At 47.0% G+C, this 18,990-nt stretch overlaps 1 protein-coding gene and 1 long non-coding RNA gene across 3 annotated transcripts in view; one reads left to right on the top strand and one right to left on the bottom strand.

The window, feature by feature from the left end:
• The window catches only part of Slc39a14 (solute carrier family 39 member 14), a 46,949-nt gene that overhangs the window by 12,832 nt on the left and 15,127 nt on the right, over nucleotides 1–18,990 (bottom strand). For both annotated transcript variants that reach the window (XM_046447677.2, XM_046447678.2), the window contains exons 2-3: nucleotides 2,033–2,311; nucleotides 147–333 (exon numbers count right to left, since the gene is read on the bottom strand). In XM_046447677.2, the coding sequence (XP_046303633.1) occupies nucleotides 147–333; nucleotides 2,033–2,296 (451 nt within the window). In that variant the 5' untranslated portion in view covers nucleotides 2,297–2,311. The remainder of the gene's footprint in view (nucleotides 1–146; nucleotides 334–2,032; nucleotides 2,312–18,990) is intronic.
• On the top strand, nucleotides 4,264–18,458 carry LOC124094750 (uncharacterized). The gene is made up of 2 exons (XR_006852322.2): nucleotides 4,264–4,476; nucleotides 18,090–18,458. It is a non-coding gene; the product is annotated as an uncharacterized LOC124094750 (long non-coding RNA).

The following is an 18,990-nucleotide window of genomic DNA, read 5'->3' as shown; positions in this document are numbered from 1 at the left end:
CCAGCACCTGCTCAGCACCTGGCAACGTGCCAGACCAGCCTGTGAACCCAGGGACTCTCAGCACATCATCACTGTCCTGGGCCCCGGAGCAGGTCACACTGCATGCCACACTCCAGTCGCGGCCTCCCTCGCCTCGCCTTGCTCACCTTCGATGGCACTCGGCTTCCCCTCCTCTGTCTGCTCGTTCTCTTCATTCTCTTGGTTCTCAGAGGTACAGGCCCCAGAATCCAGCTGCTGGAGAATGGTGGGGCAGAACTCCTGGAGCTCACTCCTCCCGATCCGAGACTCCTCGCTGAAATTGTGAGCAGCAAAGAGGTCTCCAGAACTAAAGCACTGAAACAAGAAGAAGGGTCAGAGAGCCTCTTAGAACCCAAACCCCACGCCCTGCCTGCCAAGCAGCCTTCTCCACAGCCTGCCCAGAGATAAGACACACCAGGAAAACTGCAGACATATCTCTAGGGATGGAGCAAGAAGTCTCTAAACTTGAAAATCTGATCAGTTATCTTAGAGACTGGCCACCAGGAAAGTCACAGGTGCTAAGCCTACCTAACTACAAATGGGGTTGGGGAGATATTTTAGGAAACAAGATTCTAATCGCTGTGACCAGGGAGTGATTCTGTGATTCTATTTGCATAACTGAAGATACCAACTATCTGTATCACAATAGCCCAGAGAGCTATCAAGATCAAGATTCCAGAGGACTGGTATGTGTAGGGGTGGGCTCCTTTGAAACTGTGGTGCTACCTGGGAAGACAAATGCCTGGGGAACTTTAGTCTCCTTAACCCCAGAGGCTTGTCCTCAGCCTGAAGGAGGTGCTGAGGAAGTCAGGCAAAGGCAAGTTTTCAAAGCCGGCTGCAGAGCAAGCATGGGCTGGTCAGCAGACACGACCACAAGCCACCTGCAGGAGGACTGCAAGTGATTCTCACGTACTGTTCCTGGGAAGCGCTGCTGTTTACTTCTAATTATACTTTATACATGTAGGCGTCAGTCCTTTTCCGAGTTTTGATTTTACTCAGGTCTATTTCTGAGATTTGGCCCTCTGGGTGTGCTGACAACACCCAGTTCTGGGCCTATAATGCTGAGGGATAGACTCTGGTGACCCCAGGACACTGCTGCTGCCTGGCAGGCCCTGAGACCCACGTGGCAGGCCTTCAGGCTCAGGCTGTCCCACGGCACATTCAGCCTCCTCACTGACTCAGACATCGACCACACTCTGAACCCAGGTCACATGGTCCTCTTCGTCCCCTCTCACTCCACACCTCAGGCCTGAACCCGCCTTTGCTATTCCAGCACACTCATCACCCCATCTCCTTTCTGAACCCCACGATTACTCTCCTGCCCACAGAACATGATGTCACTCTCATCCAGCTCCCTGTGTCGGCAGCACACTCCTTAAATGTGACTCCTGCTCTCTTTCCCACAGGACTCAGCACAGGGAACAGAACAGATATATATAAAGACCCTGCTGGCTTAGATTCGGCTGCCACAAATAGCCTCAGACTCTGATTAGCCAAGCTGATAGGAAGAAAGGACGCAGAACCAAGAGCCCAAAGACCTCGCTTCTCCAAGTTCTAGTCCAGGTCCCTCCAGGAACTCATGTGGGACCAGAATTCTCTCCTTTAAAATAAGATAATTCCCCCTGCCCCTAAAGGACTGAGAAACTCACCTGGTAGAGTGTACATAGGCTTTGGAAACTGTGAACTCTAATGGAAATGCTGTCCTGGGAGCCTCGGCTTATCAGCAGTGCCAGACCATCCAAGTGCAGTTCCAAAGAACAGTCTGGGGGTGCTGAGAACCCTACATCCTGGCTGCCCTGTGTAAGGGCTTCAAAGCACCCTATATCGAGGAAGCCCTGCTGGGGATGCAGGCTGTGCTGATCCACACAGCAGGTGAAGAGAACTGGCCTGCCTGCTCGGTCACCAAGACCTACCTGAACCCGTCTTAATCAGGCTGCTCAGCCACCCTACACTTAACCAGACAGAGCCCCAGAGGCCACAGATGGTAGTGGCCCAGAGAGGCGGGGAGCCTCACCGTGGAGAGGTTCCTGTGTCCCTGGCCAGGCTGTGTGGAGTTATTCCGGTCTACTCCCACATTCAGGTGGATGAGCAGCTTCTTCAGCTGCTGCAGGGTGAGGCTGCCACCCTCACCGTAGCGATGCATGAGGTTCTCCAGGAAAGAGGTGGCGCTGACGGCCTGCATGTCCATGGAGGAGGCGTGGGCCTCGGGAGCAGCTCTCCATATGTTCAGCAGGGTCAGTAGGAAGCAGCTGGGGAGGGCTGGGCTCGGCAGCTTCATGGTGACCAGGTACACCTACCAGAGCACAGAGCCAGGTGAAGGCCAGACCTCCCCACTCCCTCCCTCCCAGCAGCCCCGCACCCACCAACCCCACACCAAGCATGAAGGGTCTGGTCTCTCCCCCAGCCCCTGCATCCGCACCCACCAACCCCACACCAAGCATGAAGGGTCTGGTCTCTCCCCCAGCCCCTGCATCCGATCAACATCAACATCAAAGTCTGACTTCAGCCCTTTTCCACTCCCTTTGTCCAACATTTGAGAGACGCTGCTTTTAAAAGAAATACATGAAAATTAAGAAAAAGAAATACATGAAAATTAAGAAAAATTAAGAAAATTCAACAGGGTTGGCTAAATTAAATTTAAAAATTAAAAACAGGGCATAGGGCTGTAGCTCAGTGGTAGAGTAAGTGCTATAGCATGTATGGAGCCTGGGCTCCACCCAGCAAAAAAAAAAAAATTAAGTAATTAATTAAAATAAATTGTGGCTATGATTTTAAAAGACCTTATCTTTTAGAGATACTAAAATAATCATTGATTAAATGACTTCTCGCCTGGAATCTGCTTCAAAATAATAAAGTAGGTGAGTGTGGGGTGGTGGCAGAGCATGAATGAGACAGACTGGGACATCGTAGGAGCTCATTAGGATCTTCTATCTGCTTCTGTGTTATGATTTGGTTTGTTTTTGTGTTTGTGGTGCTGGGAATTTGAACCCAGGAATGCTCTACCAGAGTTATACCCCTAACCCTTTTTATTTTGAGACCGGTGAGGCTGGCCTTGAATTTGCAATCCTCCTGCCTCAGCCCCCAGAGTCACTGGGATTACAGGCATGAGCCACTGCACCAAGATTGTTAAATTTAAAATCCTCCAAAACAAAATTCTTTAAATATAAATATTATACCTAAAAGGGAAAAAAACACAAGACTAGCAAAAATATACACCATCAAGGATGAAAAAAAAAAATTAAAAGCCCAGTTTCTCCAGGACATTGAGAATACAAATTAAGAACTTGACTGGTGCTATCTTCCTACTTATTAAAATGGCAAAATAGACTTTTAACACAGAACACTTTAGGGCGGAGGATACAGTACAGTGGTAGAGAGCTTGCATAGCTGCGCTTGAACTACAGGGCCACAAATAAATAAAACTGAAGTGAAATGAAATAATTTAACAGTAGCATAAAAATTTTAAAAAATCACACAATAAAAACAACCGTATGTTCATGAAGCTGAATAGCAGCAGAAATAAGATGGGACTCTTAAAAAAGTTATGACAGGGCTGGGGTTGTAGCTCAGTGGTAGAGTACTTGCCTAGCATGTGTGAAGCACTGGGTTTGATTCTCAGCACCACATAAAAATAAATAAAATAAATGTCTATCAACAACTTAAAAATATATTTTTAAAAAATTTATGAAAATAAAAAATATTTAAGCCCTTCAAATGAATCATTCTACTTCTAGAATTTACCTGAATCAAGATAATTAAAAAATAAACCAGGCACAGTGGTACATGCCTGTAATCCTAGTGATTCGGGAGGCTGAGACAGGAAGATCACAAGATCAAGTCCAACCTTAGAACCTTAGTGAGACCCCCCTAAGCAACTCAGTGAGATCCTATCTCAAAATAAAAAAAATAAAAGGGGCTGGGGATGTAACTCAGAGGTAGAGCACCTCTGGGTTCAAGCCCTGGCACCAAAATAAATAAATTAATTAATTAAAAGGTCATACACAAGAAGATGTATTGTAATCAAATAAATTATATCAATTTCATGGAATATTATGCAGATATAAAAAAAATCATATCCATTTGAAATGGATATAACATTAGGTAAATAAAGAATTACGTAGCAAAGTTAGGAACTGAAAAGAACACAGAAAAACAACAGCTTAAGGTATCAGTGCTAACTGTAATCTTTCTTTTGTTAATCATTTTCCTTAGTAGGGTTGTAATTTAATTAGTGACATAAGCAAATATCCGGAGTGGGAAATGAGCCTCCTTGCTCCAGACCAGGAAGAGTTCAACCACTACAGTGGTTTCCTCCTCAGGATCCCAGGGCTCCAGCACCAAATGCCTCCCAGTGTGCTGCTGCTCCACCTCTGGGTCTTAGCTTACGACAGAAGAACAGGATCTGAGTGGCTCAGAACAGGTTGCCTGAACCCCGGCCGGAGAGCAATGTGACTTTGGGTAAGTTATTTAACCCAGAATGTTATTTAACACAGAATGACCCAGGGTAGCAGTGCAGTTCACAAGGGCCCTAGTGCCACATAAACATGGCTTGAATTGATTCATAATGATGCTTAAAAAAGAAGCTGCCTTGGGCAAGTTACTCAATCTCCCCATATCTCACCTTTCTCATCTGTAAAATTGGTACCCACCTAATTGGATTATTGTGAAGACTGAATGCCCAAGCTCTGGCAAGGCCCTTGCCAAGTGCTTGAACTAAAGCACTCAAAATCTGGCTTTAATGATTTTTTTAAAAATATTTATCTTTTCGGGGCTGGGGCTGGGGCTCAGCAGTAGTGCACTTGCCTGGCATGAGTGAGGCACTGGGTTCAAGTCTCAGCACCACATATAAATACATATATAAAATAAAGGTCTATCAACAATGAAAAAATAAAATAAATTATCTTTTAGTTTTAAGTGGACACAATATCTTTATTTTTATGTGCTGCTGAGGACTGAACCCAGTGTCTCATGCATGTTAGGCGAGCACTCTACCACTGTGCCACAACCCCAGCCCCTGGCTATAATTATTCTAAGACATAATTAGCAGGTTTCTTCCAATTTTGACTCAGCCTGAACATGAAGCCACTAACATAACTGTGAGGAATACCTGGTGGCTAACTTTACTTTCAGTGGCAACTATCACAACTCCAGGCCTGTAGCACACACATTACATAAGTCTTACAATGCAAGGGTACCCAGGTTCATTCAGGCTTTGGGTTCTACACGCAGGATACACACAGAACCTAGACACATGAAGTGCTACTCTTAGGTAGAATATACAGAAATGGATGGATCAGCAAAAATGATGGTTTCTGAAAGTGTTACTTTGAGACTCACAACTTGAATCTCCATCCAGAACCAAAAGTTAAATTATGTGAGCAGGGTAATGGGAGGGGAGTGGGTCTTAGGTCAAAATGACTGAAACTCATTGTTCAAAGAAAGCAGTCATTCAGCCAAGCAGCTGTGAACCATCCTGGGCACGTGTTCTGCTATTAACACAGAGAGTGGAGGTGTGCATGGATTTAGGAAAAGAGGTGGAGAGATGATGCCCAGCATCTGGCATGGACCAAGGGCAGACCTTGCTAAGTACCTGACATTCACTGATTCCTTTAAAAGAAGCTGGGAAACTTATCCACTTAATAGATAAGGAAACTGGAATCCAGAGACTAGGAAGTGTGATCCATAGCCAGCAAAGCCAGACGTTGACTTTCTCATGAATCAAAGCCAGGTCTGAAAGACACTTAACCAGTGTGCTCTCAGCATGAAGACAAAATGCAGGACCTGGAGAGCCACAAAATCCTGCACAACTCACATCTTTGCCAATTTCCTCCTCCCTTCCTTTCATCATCCTTCTCTCTTCCTACCCTGTCCTGGGGACTGAACCCAGAGGTACCACCACTGAGCCACACCCCCAAGCACTTTTTACTTTTTATTTTGAGACAGGGTCCTACTAAGTTGCTTAGGACCTTGCTAAGTTGCAGAGGCTGATCTTGAACTTTCGATCCTCCTGCCTCAGCCTTCCAAGTCTCTGGGATTACAGGTGTGTACCACTGTGCACAGCAGATATTAATCAATTTCCATCAGCTCCAGTAAGCATTCTAGATCCTGGCTTAGGATGCCCTGAAGAGCTAGGAGGGGGATACCCAGGGATGCCTTAGAAGCCAGACTGAATTACTGGGTTCCTGCTGTGGAATCACAGAACACAACAACAACAACAACAACAACAAAAATGATTGTTTCCACTTCAAATATATTTCCCAAATTCATCTGCAACATGTAGTTGCAGATAAACACTCTGAAGAAACAAAAACATTTCAAGGGAGAACAAGGGACAATTTTAGAATCTTCACCTGGATGGGCATTCCCTAGAGGTATGCTTACAAAGCATTTGCTCTCTACTGGCCCAGGAGCCCCTTATGTGGCTACTAGACAGAAAGCCTGGAGGGTAGGCAAGAGGCAGCTTCTGGCTGTGCAATCAGATAAGTGATGGCGCCACCTGTGCGTCTCCCAGGTGACCTATTCTCTCCTGGCCAGAAAACCTGTTCTTGCCTCTGGTAACTGAGCTTCAGGCTTCTGTGATGGCCATGAGACCAACTGGGCTCTGTAGTCTAGGCCAGTCCCTAAAGGTGGGCAGATCCAGTAAACTCAGCCCTGCTGCCCAGCCCAGCACTTGAGAGCTGAAGTCATCCCCTTGAAGAATCAGTGGAGAGTCACTAGGGGCAGAAAGGAATCCTGTTCCAGAGATCCCCGAGCTGCTGAAGACACTCCAAATTCAAGTGACCTTGTTCTTTTGGCAGTCATGAAAGGGGAGCTTTCTGCATCGGCGGAGATTCCCCGCCTTTCAACTACATGTTATTCTTAGCAGTAGCAACAACCAAAGTTTATAAAAGATTCTTTGAAGGAAAGAAAAAAGAGGGGAAGAAGATACACAGTTCTTACTGAACCTGGGAGAGTGAGAGCAAGGCTAGGCAGGGGTTTTGGCCTGAGGGGAGCCACTCCAGGCCCCCAGGGACCTGAGCTAATATGCCCTCAAGAAAGAAAGCCAGCCAAGAGCTGCACAGAGGGGAAAGACACAAAAGCTGGAGTGCAGGCTGGCCCGACCCCCAGGCCTTCCTACTCAAGAGAAGCCAGCTCAGCTCAGGGTCAGAGAAGTTAACTGTTCTAGTGCCTCAGGCCTGTCTCCAAGGTGCGGGCAAAGGAGAAAGTGGGGAAGACTATTGTTCTGGAACCCTCTAAGGAGCACAAGTTTCTTTATCATCCCAGAGGCTCCTAAATTAGAATCCTGCCTATTCCCACCCTTTCACTGGGCCCAGAAGCATCTAGCCCTCAAGGGGCAGTTCTGCTCACAGACACCATTTATTGCTAAGTTTCCTATTCATTCTGTCCAGGCCCACCTCCCCACTAGAGGGGGGACAACTTTGACTTCTCCTTGAGACAACAAAGTAGTGACTTACCATGTTGCTGAGTTGAGAAGCTGAGCACCGAGAGGTAAGTAGAACAGGCCATGGAAACTTGAAGGGCCTGAGTAGCCAGAAGGCACTCAATTCCACCATGATTCCTCTGAGTACAGACCCCAAACAGGAAAAAGACAAAGTGCTCCAGAGCTAAATTTGGTGAAGGCAAGACTGTTTCTGAGGCCAAGATGTATGCTAGTAATGATTCCCCATAATGCCCAGCGTGTGCTCCTTAAAGGCTCGGCATGTGGGAGCACAGTCCCCTGCCAGGGGACAGCTCTGAAGTTGGGGTCTCAGTCAGCCGCGGGCTCAGGTCAGTTTGAGGGCAGTGTGAAGTGGGGTTTTACAAAACACCTTACTTAAAACTAAGAAAAGGTTGAAAGTCCAAATCAAGGAAAGCGCACAGCGGTGGAGGTGGGTGAGGAGGTGGGTGAGGAGGTAGGGATGTGGGCAGAAGAAGCCATATTGCTAGGAATCCCATTCCCCTAAGCCCCTGGTCCCACTACTGACTGGCCTCGGCAAACCATCTTAAGCTTTCCCCTCGACAGTCTTCTAGTCATCTGAACTTCAGAGGGCGTAAAAGGAAACTTCTGTTCTCATATGTACAAGGAAAGAGAGGAGGTGACTCTGAGGTTCCTGTGGACTCAGCACAGCCACCAGGGTTAGGGGCATCAAGGACCCAGCCAGCAATGACAGAGTAGTTCCCACCACCTCTTGGGGTTCTCTCCCAGGCAACAGCTCATTTCCTGCAAGAGTCTTAAAGTAGACTGGGCTTTCTCCAGTACCCCCTTCCTAGTCTGTCACCTACTAGTCAAAAGGTTAACCATTAGTAAGCAATACAAAAGCAAATGGCTCTGGGTGACATTTCTGAGCCCCCGAGAAGTGCAGAAAAAAACGCGAGAAACTTGTAGATAAAAAAGACAAACCAGGCCTGGGGTAGACAGTGGAGGCTCAAGGAATCATAAAACCCAGTTCGAGCTGAGTGTCCCTAATAAAAAAATAAAAAATCTGAAACGATGAGTGAATGACATGATACCACAAGGGGAAAATTTCACACCTGCCTTCACGTGATGGGTCATAATCAAAACACAGGCTTGTGTGGACTTGAGTGTTCAAGTCTGGTCCACTGAACTTGTGTTCCAGCAAGTCATCAACCCTATTAATCCTATTTATCCTGTATCCTTAGTTTTTTTTTTTTTTAATTTTTTTTAGTTGTTCCGATGTACACAATACTTTTGTTTTCTTTTTATTCTTATGTGGTGCTGAGGATCAAACCCAGTGCCTCACACATGCCAGGCAAGTGCTCTACCAATGAGCCCCAGCCCCAGCCCCAGCCCGTTTCCTTAGTTTTGAAAGAGGGAAATGGCTATGGTTTGGATGTTCTGTGCATGTCCTCCAGAGAGTCAAGCGTGGCTCCCAATGTGGCAATATGAAGAGGGGTGGGGACCTTTAAGAGCTAGGCCCAATGAGAGGTCCTCACTCTTGCTTCCCATCTCACCGTGTGACCTCTGTCACATGCTCGAGTTCCCACCATGATGCTTTCCATCATGAGATCCTCAGCAGAGCTAAGCTCACTGGCAACATACCCTTAAACCCTCAGAACTGTGAGCTAAATAAGTCTCTTTTTGCTGGGCATGGTGGTGACTACCTATAATCCCAGAGACCTGAAAGGCTGGGGCAGGAGGATCACCAAGTTTGAGGCTAGCCTCAGCAACTTAGGGAGATCCTGTCTCAAAATAAAAAAGGTCTGGAGATGTGACTCAGGTTTAGGTGTCCCAGGGTTCAATCCCTAGTAACAAATTTTTTTTTTTTAAAATTATAAATAAAAGAGAAAGTATGTGGAAGCACCGCATAGATTTAGATGGGAAATTGAAACGGCTGCACAATCTCCTTCTCCTGATAATAATCAATCAATCTATATATATATGAAATCTATATATATATATATATATATATATATATGAAATTTTCCCCTCCTGATAATAATCAATCTATATATATATATATATATATATATATATATATATATATATATATATATTTAAATAGCAAAAAGAATTAATAGTATCCAAAAATAAGGAAATAGGCCTAATCAGACATATTAACTCCAAAGCCATGGGCAGCCAGGTGTGGTGGTGCATGCCTATAACCCCAGTGGCTCAGGAGGCTGAGGTAGGATCATGAGTTCAAAGCCAGCCTCAGAAAGTTAGTGAGGCCCTAAGCAAGTTAATGAGAACCTGTCTCAAAATAAAATATAAAAAAGGGCTTGGGATGTGGCTCAGTAAAGCACCCCTGGGTTCAATCCCTAGTACCAAAAAGAAAAAGGAAAAAAAAAAAAAAAAATCAAAGCCATGGGTAGAAGAAGGAATGAAATTGGCACTGTGCACTGTTCCTCTCCTACCTCTGGCCCAGATCACAAGAGAACTATGAAAATCCTCACCAAGGTCCCCAAATCTGGCAAGAGGCCAACCATCACCCATTCTTTGTCACCTTCAATTGAGGAGTGGTGGGAAGAGCTACTGGGCAGCAGGGAGGTGAAGCTGACCTCTGGCTGGCTCTCCTGAGGGCTCCATGGAGAGACTGCACTGGGGAAAGTGGCCAATTCCAGGGAATATTCCTCGCTCCCCTTCCAATGGAAAGGGAGTACACCTTCCAATCCAGTGGGCGGAACCACACTCCAGAGACCACTCCTGAAATCCTGAAGCGGAGGACAGCTCCATGCCCGCCTCCTCTCCCTGCTCCCTGCCTCCGTCCACAGGGGCACATCTCACCCACCCAGCCTGGCAGCCTGGGCAACCTGGTGGGAGGAAAGTCACTTTCTTATTTTAGGGCTGAGAGAACATCTGAGCAGAACAGCAGCCGCCATGACAGGATGGAAGAAAAACTAAGGGCAGGCCAACAGGCACAACGCCGGGGACAGTGACAAGTGGCCCCAGGGAAAGCAGCCGCCCAGCTAGACTAACTGCTGGAACAGCGATCCCACCAGGCAAGGCCACAAAGAGACCACAGGAGACCCAAGGAGGTGTGGGCTCACTACCAAGAGGAACAAAGATCACTGAAAAACTAATACACCATCATGGATAGGCAACCAAATTCTGCCAGTAATATAAACAGAAAGTTTGAGATAACCCATGAGCACAGCTGACCTAAGAATAGAATGTCCAAAGATAAATACCACGAGGAAAAAGAAAAACCGAATCTGAGGACTGAAATAATGCACCTGTACTTCTCAGATGTTCGAGCTGAGGCATGCGCAAGAAATTCTTTATTTTGGAAGGTGGGGTGTTTACTGGGGATCAAACACAAGACCTGGAGCATGGTAAGCACGCACTGCAGCTACATCATCAGCCAGATTCTTTTTTGCCCAAATAATTCATTGTAAAAATTACGAGATGCTAAAGCTTCTTCTATATGCAGAAGAAAATTAATACTATCCTCATCCTCCCATAACAACATTTGGCATCAGAAAAGAATGCAAAAGTGTCCACACAATTCTGAGACAAAGAAAACATAAATCAAGAAGATTAGCCCTGGCCAAGATCTCACATGAATTTGGTGAAGAAAACAGGCAGAAATTCTCAAGGATGAAAGATATCAGAGAATATAGTCCCCTTCCAGGGAGGAAAATGATCTAACAATGAAATGCAACTAAGTAATACAGAAATAATAAAGCACTCAGGAATGCAAAAACCCTAGCAAGAGGATGACTGAGAGTCAGCATTGAGCCCCCTCTGCACAAAAAATAATAAAAAGTCATTATAGGCACAATAGTTACAGAACACAGTCTACATGTTTAAAAAAATGAAAAACTTAATAATACAATTAACACAATCAAGACATGGAAAAAAGGAGATGAGAACAAATGTGAGGATTCCAATGTTCTCATTTTTCATAGCAGAGTCAACAGGTACTGTCTAAAATGAAAACAAGTAATTATGTACGACTCAAACTATTTACTTCTCTGGGGAGGAAATGATCTCTTCTTTAAGGCTTAATAATTCCTTTGGTTTTATTGCAGTTTCTTTTTCTTCAGTTGCTTTCAGAGAAATTTTACAACTTTTTCAGATAAGTACTTATTTCTATTTTTCTATGTCTATTTGTCTGTGGTTATGCCTGCAAAAATACCTGGGATAACATTCACTAATATTGATGACGACTATTTCTGAGTGGCAAGTCTGAGAGGTTTTTTTTTTTTTTTACACTTCAACCTATTGATGTGCTCCAATTGGCAGTGAGCATGGCCATAATCAAGGAGTTGGGAAGAACTTTCTAAGTATAATACAAAATCTAGAACCCATAGAAGCCGTCACTGATACGTCTGACTACAAAAACTGCCCAGTAAGTGCCCTGTAAATCCTTAATTGGAATATTCTCGATATTCACGGTCAAGGTTAAACTACACTGATACAGTCATCTAAGTCCCTGTATTTGGAATTAGAAAACCAGCAGTCTAGAAGGTTGGTATTCAAGTAAATACCAACCTAGAGACCCCTATGGGGTTCAAAGAGCTTTGAGAAAAAAATATACGTCCCATGCCCCCCTCCACTACCCAGTGAACACTGGAGAAAAAGCCACTCCCTCTTGGACCAGCACTGTAGGCTGAAAGTTTCACTATGTGGACAGCAAATATTGCAGCCTGAAAACCAAGCCTTGCCCGAGTGGCCAAGGCCTTCAATAGGTCTATTCTTTTGCTTTCTTCTGCCCTCCCACCTAATCGTTCTCCTACATACCCCTAAAAGGATGTTCTTGTCTTCCAGAACCTTAGCCTCCAGCTTTGGCATAGCCAAAGGCCACCCAGGGTGGGAGATTTCCACAGATGATGCAGGAGGGGGCGGGGGGCACCGAGAGGCAGTGGCCCATTTAGTCTCCCCATGAAACCTCAAACTGCTGGGAGGGGCAAGATGGGAAAACTTTAAATAAAAACAGTGGTGACCCAGAAGCAGGGAACAAAATTAGAACCAGCAGGCTGCTGCTCATCATCAACCAATATTTACTGAGCTCCCTTGTGTGTGTGTGAAAGCGCCTGAGGGAGGAGGTTATGAGGCCAGAGACTGGTGGTCAGCGCCCAGGGCAGCCAGCACAGACAGGAGACAAACCAGGGAAGGCTTATTTAGCCCCACGCTGAGCTCTGAGTGAGTTTAATGACAGGCAGGCCCAGAGGCCAGAGCCAGGAAGACTAGGAAGAAGTACATTCCCAGCTCCAGCCCTGCTGCTGGGCTGGGCCTGACAGAGCAAAGAGGACTTCCAGAACTAACTGAGTCAGGAAGCAATGGGCAGGGAGGGCCCCGGGAGCCTGACAGCACTCCCCACCCAAGGCCAGGGCCAGAGTCACCTCCAATCCCACCATTCACCCATAAACATTTCCCAGACAAATGTCTGGGATTGCCAAAGTCTGATCTGCTGTCCCTCTCAGTTCACTCCCATGTGTCAGACCCCAGGATCCAGCAGGTGGATTAGCAAACGTGGTGCTCATGTCCACCAATTACGTCACCAACTTGAAGCAAAATTCCCCAGCTTTTGTCAATCAGGGTCAAATAAATAAAAAGCATGATCTAGAGGCCAAGTCAGACAGTATGAGGTCAGACAGACCTGGCATCAAATGTGGGACCTGACACTAACCCCATGTGTCTCCACCACAGAGAAACTGCAGTGATCAAGCTCACAGGACACATAGCACAACACTTCAGGCCCCCATCCTCTGGGGCAATGCCCTCACCAAGTCCCAAATGCTTTTTCTCAGAGGTCATCTCAATTCCCTCCTCTTCCAGGAAGCTCTTTTGGACTACTCTTTCAGCACTTTTCTCCAGCTACTCTGATTGCCTAATTACCTTGTTTTCCAGGAAACCTTCCTAATTAGATTTTTGTTTCTTAAAGGCAAAGTGTTCTTGCCTACTACTCCTATCCTCACCTCACCCCCACCCGCCACCCACCGCCCCGGCAAGTACAGGCCTGGTACAGTGCTGGGCACACAAGGGGCTGGAAGCAGTATTTCTGCTGGAAGTTGAAAAGTTCAACCTCCCTTCTGACTTTGACTTCCACATCGCCCCTGATCAACAGGCAGCTCAACACCTCCTTCTGAACCCAAGCCTTTGTCCCAGTAATATGGCTCCCTGGACCCCGAGCTGCAGTCAAGCCCACTAATTCTCACCTAGAAGCCAGCAGAAGGCCCAGGAAGCCTGGATCGCTGGCAGTGAGCACGGGCTGCAGCCTCACAGGGCCCACCGTGCTGGCATGGGCCTGAGGCAGGGCGAGACAGGACCTGTTGCCCTGCAGGACTGGCCCAGTCCACTGAGGGTGAGAAAATGGAAGAGGGGCCGATAAATGGAGATTGCAGGCTTGGTACCTTTCCAAAACCCGATTAGCATAAATTTGGACCAACAGTATTGGCCCCAGAGCTACATAAATGCCTAGACTAGCACATTCAAGAGGCAACCCTACAAGTCCCCCTCTTTCCTTCCCGTTTGAATAAATACTACTCTTTTACCTCACTCTTTCTCATCTATGGATTTCATTCTTTAAATTCACAAGACAACAATCCAGAAAGAAGAAATAGGCAGTGAGCTCCTGGGGTCTGCTGCAACCCTGGAGGGCAGAGCCCACCATTAAGAGCTGCAACACGCCACTCTCCAGCTTTACCACGTAGCACCAGCAGGAACCCCTGTTGTGATTAGCTGCAAACACTAAAACAGGCCTTCTGGGCTGCAGAGGCTTGCAACTTATGCAGACCTCACCCATGAGCAGAAGTAAAGAATCTAGTTTCTTCTCAAAATCCCATTTTAGTTCCACAGACAGTCCATCCAGGATGCCCACAGGCCAAGGCTGCCCCAGATCACCTGAGGTCAAAGCCCCCACCATCTCTTGCCTCTTCATCTCTAAACAAGCCCACTGCCCTGAAGTTCATGTATATTAGCTGAACTCACACCCACCAGACTTAAAACTCAGTCCAAGAGTTCATTCATTCAACAAAAATTCACTGCCTGCTGGTTTCTAACAGTAATTACCAGGAATTATGTAGACACCGGAATGCAAAGGATACATACAACAGCTACCTGCCCTCACGCAGTAGGGAGAGCAAACCTTTGGCCAGTATTTTGCCAGTATGATGATGACAAGGGCAATGTGTAATTCTGTTCAGCTGGGCAATATAATCAATCAGAAAGGGATTCTGTACAGGATATTAAACAGTAGGCTGAAGAAAAACTTTAGGCTGAGCTCCCAGGGGCTATTCCCAAGATCATGCTACAGAACTAAGCTGCCAGGAAGCCACTGCCTCTGCCATGCCACGGTCAAGTGGCCACAGCATAAGGAAGCTGCCTGCTCCAGAATTATGCTGCTCCTGCCAGGATCCACACCAGCAAAACAAAGGCCCAGGGCCCATCCCGAGGTAGAAGAGACCCTGCCTCTTCTCACAGGACTGTACACACGTAAGCCTGGACCAAGCACATCTAACTGGCAGAAGTGAATCACACTGGGGACTTTAGTACAAGGATATGTGGAACACACAGGGGTTTTGTTTGTTTGTCTCCTTGTATTAGCAGTACTGAGGCTGTTACCCGGGCTCTTGTGCATGGTAAGCAAGCGCTCTACCACTGAACTATGCTTCCGCGCTAGAAAACGGGGTTTTTGATGCTTTACCTTTAGTATGCTGGACTGTAATTATCCGTAGGAACAGGCCTGGACACTGAGAGTAAACCACCATTACTTAGTGTGGTGCCTGGGGAAGAAGCTGAGGAGCACCATAGGCAGTGCCAGGCTGAGCACAGGAAGCATCGGAGAACACAGCAGGGCAATCGATCTGGTGTTGGAGGTCAGGGAGGTTCCCCCAAAGAAACACTACTTTAGCTGAGACCAGCAGGACATGTTAAAGTCAGCCCAGTGAAGGGATGGGGTGGAATATTCCAGCAGGGTGTTGCTACATTTGGAGACTCGGTAAAGATGGCACATCTAAGGACTTAAGAATCCACAGTGGGGGGCTGGGGATGTGGCTCAAGTGGTAACGTGCTCTCCTGGCATGTGCGGGGTGCTGGGTTCGATCCTCAGCACGACATAAAAATAAAATAAAGATGTTGTGTCCACTGAAAACTGAAAAATAAATATTAAAAACTTCTCTCTCTCTGAAAAAAAAAAAAAAAAAAGAATCCACAGTGGCCAGGGAGGACACAGAGGATGTGCATAGGAGGGAAAAATGGGCTGCAAACTTCATTTAGAAGGGGAGGGTGCATTTTAATCAGAGTTATGGTCTGATATGTTCTCCCACCTTCCTCTCTCAGTGCTGGGGATCCAACTCAGGGCCTCATGCATACTAGGCAAGTACTCTACTACTGAACCACACCTCCAGCCCCTGGCATTTTAAAAAATCCGATTGGCTGCGTGTGAACAGACAGGAAAAGAGCAGAAGCAGAGGCCAGTTTGGCCTAAAGAGCAGCAAAGCTTAGCCAGGCATGGTGGTGTGTGATTGTAACCCCAGCTATCTGGGAGACTGAGGCAGGAGGATCCCCAGTTTGAGGGCAACTTGGGCAACTTAGCAAGTTGAGGAAAAAAGAAAGAAAGAAAAGAAAAGAAATGGAGGTGTCGCGTAGAAGTAGAATACCCCTGGGTTCAATCCCCAGTACTGCAACAAAGGAACAAAGCAAAGCTTCTTATAACTTTATAAGTGACCTGCCTAACAGCAGGTCACCTATATAACATGAGAGCTACATAAATTCCTATTTGTATCCTAGAGGAGCTTGTTCCCTTCTCTAATGGAAAACTCAGACACAATTTATCTAGGGGATACAAGCAGAGTTAGAAAAGATGACTCCCCACCCTGGGGCTGTGACAGGTTGGCTGAATTCTTCTGATGTATCCAGGGACTCCTGCAATCTGGCCATAACACCATGGGCAAAAATGCAACCCAGGGGCCTCTGGTTCCACTGTTCCACCTGCAACCAAGACTCTGCCTCAGGCTTGCCCTGCACTGCCCCACTTCAGATCCTCCTGATCCAAGGTCTCCCATAGGCCTCCTTATGCACACTAAAGCCTGACCCTCCCCCAGCACACAGCCTCCCGCATAGCTACTGCGCCCCAGCACATGACCAGGTCCTAGCAGAAAGGCAGGAGTGGATTTCTCCATGGCCCTGAGTCTTACCAACACATTGACAAATGAGCCCTCATCTCATGAGAAAGAGGGTTATTGCAATAAGACCCTATTTCCAAATTGGGTAAGAGAGGTGGCAGCAGGGGGAGACTGAGTAATCATATTTATGAATCATAATTCCTCCAGTTTCCCTCCCACTGTCCCAACCTCCCACACAGCACATTCTCTGGCCAAGGTCACAGGCAGCCATCATCTGATGACAGATGTGAAAGGCCTTCCCACATCCTCTGCTTCCTCACTGTGGGCTCTCCACGCACCAGAGCACCTGCGTCCTAAGACTCCACGCTTCAGAAGAAAAATCCCTGGATCCACTGCCAGGCGCCGCTGGCCCCCCTCCCACCCCCTCCACTCCCCCAGCAACACACCTGAGCTCCTCTGCCCAGGCTCCTGTCCACCTTCCCCCTCATCTGCCTTCACTCTCTTGCCTGGGCTCAGCTCCATCTCTCTGCTTCCTCCCGTGCCTTCCTATCCCCACACCTCCCCCAGGACTAGAAAGTCTGACAATGAACTGTGTCAGAAAGCTGCAGGGGCTCTCCACTGGGTGTGAAGGGCCAGGAGACCCTCAGGAAGTCCTGTGTGTTTATCTCTAGTCTACCCCAATCCTACCCTCTAGTACCAGCCTTGTGCCGGCGCCTGCGTCTAGTTTCAAAGTTAGGCTGACATAGACTGACAGGCTTAGATTTTGAGTTAACTATTTTGGTTGGTTCCAGGGACTCCTGCAGTCTGGCCATAACATCAGGGGCAAAAATGCAATCCAGGGGCCTCTGGTTCCACCGCTCCACCTGCAACCAAATTCAGTGAGGCTGGCAGGACCTTCATAAGTACTTGCTGCCTGTGTAAGTGCAAATGCGTATGTCCATAGGCATGACCTCACCAGAGTGCACAGTGGAGGCCACAGGGTCAAGGGCAGGAGGACAGGAATGTCTTCTCAAAGCCTCTGTCAAAGGTGCAAAGGAGAGAATGAGGACCCTGGCCATCGGGCCTCTTGATCTGCCCATCTCTGCCTGGCCCAGAGCTCTGCAGAGACACTGTCAAGGGCACACACAGATGAATTCCAGAGCAAGGCAACCAGGTGTCTGGCTCATATCACACTAAGTGCCAGATCAGGGTCATGGGCAAAGATTAAAACACAACAAAAAAACAACAAAAACCTCTCAAGGTATGGGCATGGCGGCTAACTCTAAGCAAAGAAGTGTCTTGCCTAACAGCATACTACTAAAGCGTGCATTTCCCCTTCTCCCCTCCTCTACCTCCTACAAACTGCTGCTTGCCTATTAAAAAGGGATCAACATTCTAACTGGACTTAAAGGCTTACTCTTTCCAGGCAACACTCACCCCAAAGGGCAATCAGATCGCCACATAGCAAGGGCTCCTGATTCCGGCCTACAATAGAGACATGCTCCAGTTCAGGTGGCTTTCAATCCCACTTGTATGCAACAAGTGAACAGTCTAAATTTTAATAACAGTTGCCTCTTTCCTAGAGACTTCCTCAAAGAAGATTTGGAAGTACCAGCTGAATCTGAAGACACCATGCTGTAAACTCTGCGAGAACAAGAGCATACCCAAATTTGCCTAGTGAAGCCCAGGGAGCATGAGGAATGAGTGGAAGAAGTGTTGGAATGTTAGTTAAGACAAAAGCTCTCGCTGGCCTTCCAGCTTGCACTCAGCATCAACCCCTCTTCTGTCACTCCTCTAAGTACAACGTATACACAAAATGCCCAAATCTAAAGCCTACAGCTTAATGAAACTCATTCTCCTAAAGTAAAAATCTGATCACAGCATTTTCTTTGCTTTAATCCCTCCACTGGCTTCCCAGTTAAAAAGGAATAAACAACCTGGCCTGTAAGTTACTGCCCTGTGTGGCCACCCCACTGGCTTTACGATGGACCTCTCTCACTTACCAGGTTCCAGATATTCAGGCCTTCTGTCCCTGACACGTCAAGGTCATTCTGACCCAAAGCCTTTGCACTTGCTGTTCCCTCTGCCTAGAAGGCTCTTTCCCACAACTTTACAACAGCTCAGATGTAACCTCGTCAATGTGGAAGGCCACTCCCACAAAGAGACTTCTCCCAGTCATTCAGACCCGCATCTTCCTCTTAGCAGGTCATTTTGCAAAATAGTCTTTTTTCCTCTTTATATATCTCTCTCCTCCTATTACACTGCAAACTCCAAGAGGACCAAGCCTGGGGGACCTATTTGATTCTCAGAGCCTGGAGGAGTGCCTGGCACCTTTTTGGTCCCCAAAGAACATGTTACATTCCCACTACCCATTTATAGGTGCCACACACTTTAGAATTTCACTGTTCTCTGGTGAACTTTGAGTAGCACTGGGGGTTAGGAGCCCCTTCTGCAGGGTCACTCAATAGAGCTGAAGACCCCAAC

The sequence above is a fragment of the Marmota monax genome, unplaced genomic scaffold (assembly GCF_021218885.2).
Source record: "Marmota monax isolate L192 unplaced genomic scaffold, Marmota_monax_Labrador192_F-V1.1 WCK01_AAM20220418_F8-fsc00040, whole genome shotgun sequence".
NCBI classification, from domain to species: Eukaryota; Metazoa; Chordata; class Mammalia; order Rodentia; family Sciuridae; genus Marmota; species Marmota monax.
Note: the sequence above shows the minus strand (reverse complement) of the source record. Positions and strands in the feature narration are given on the sequence as shown.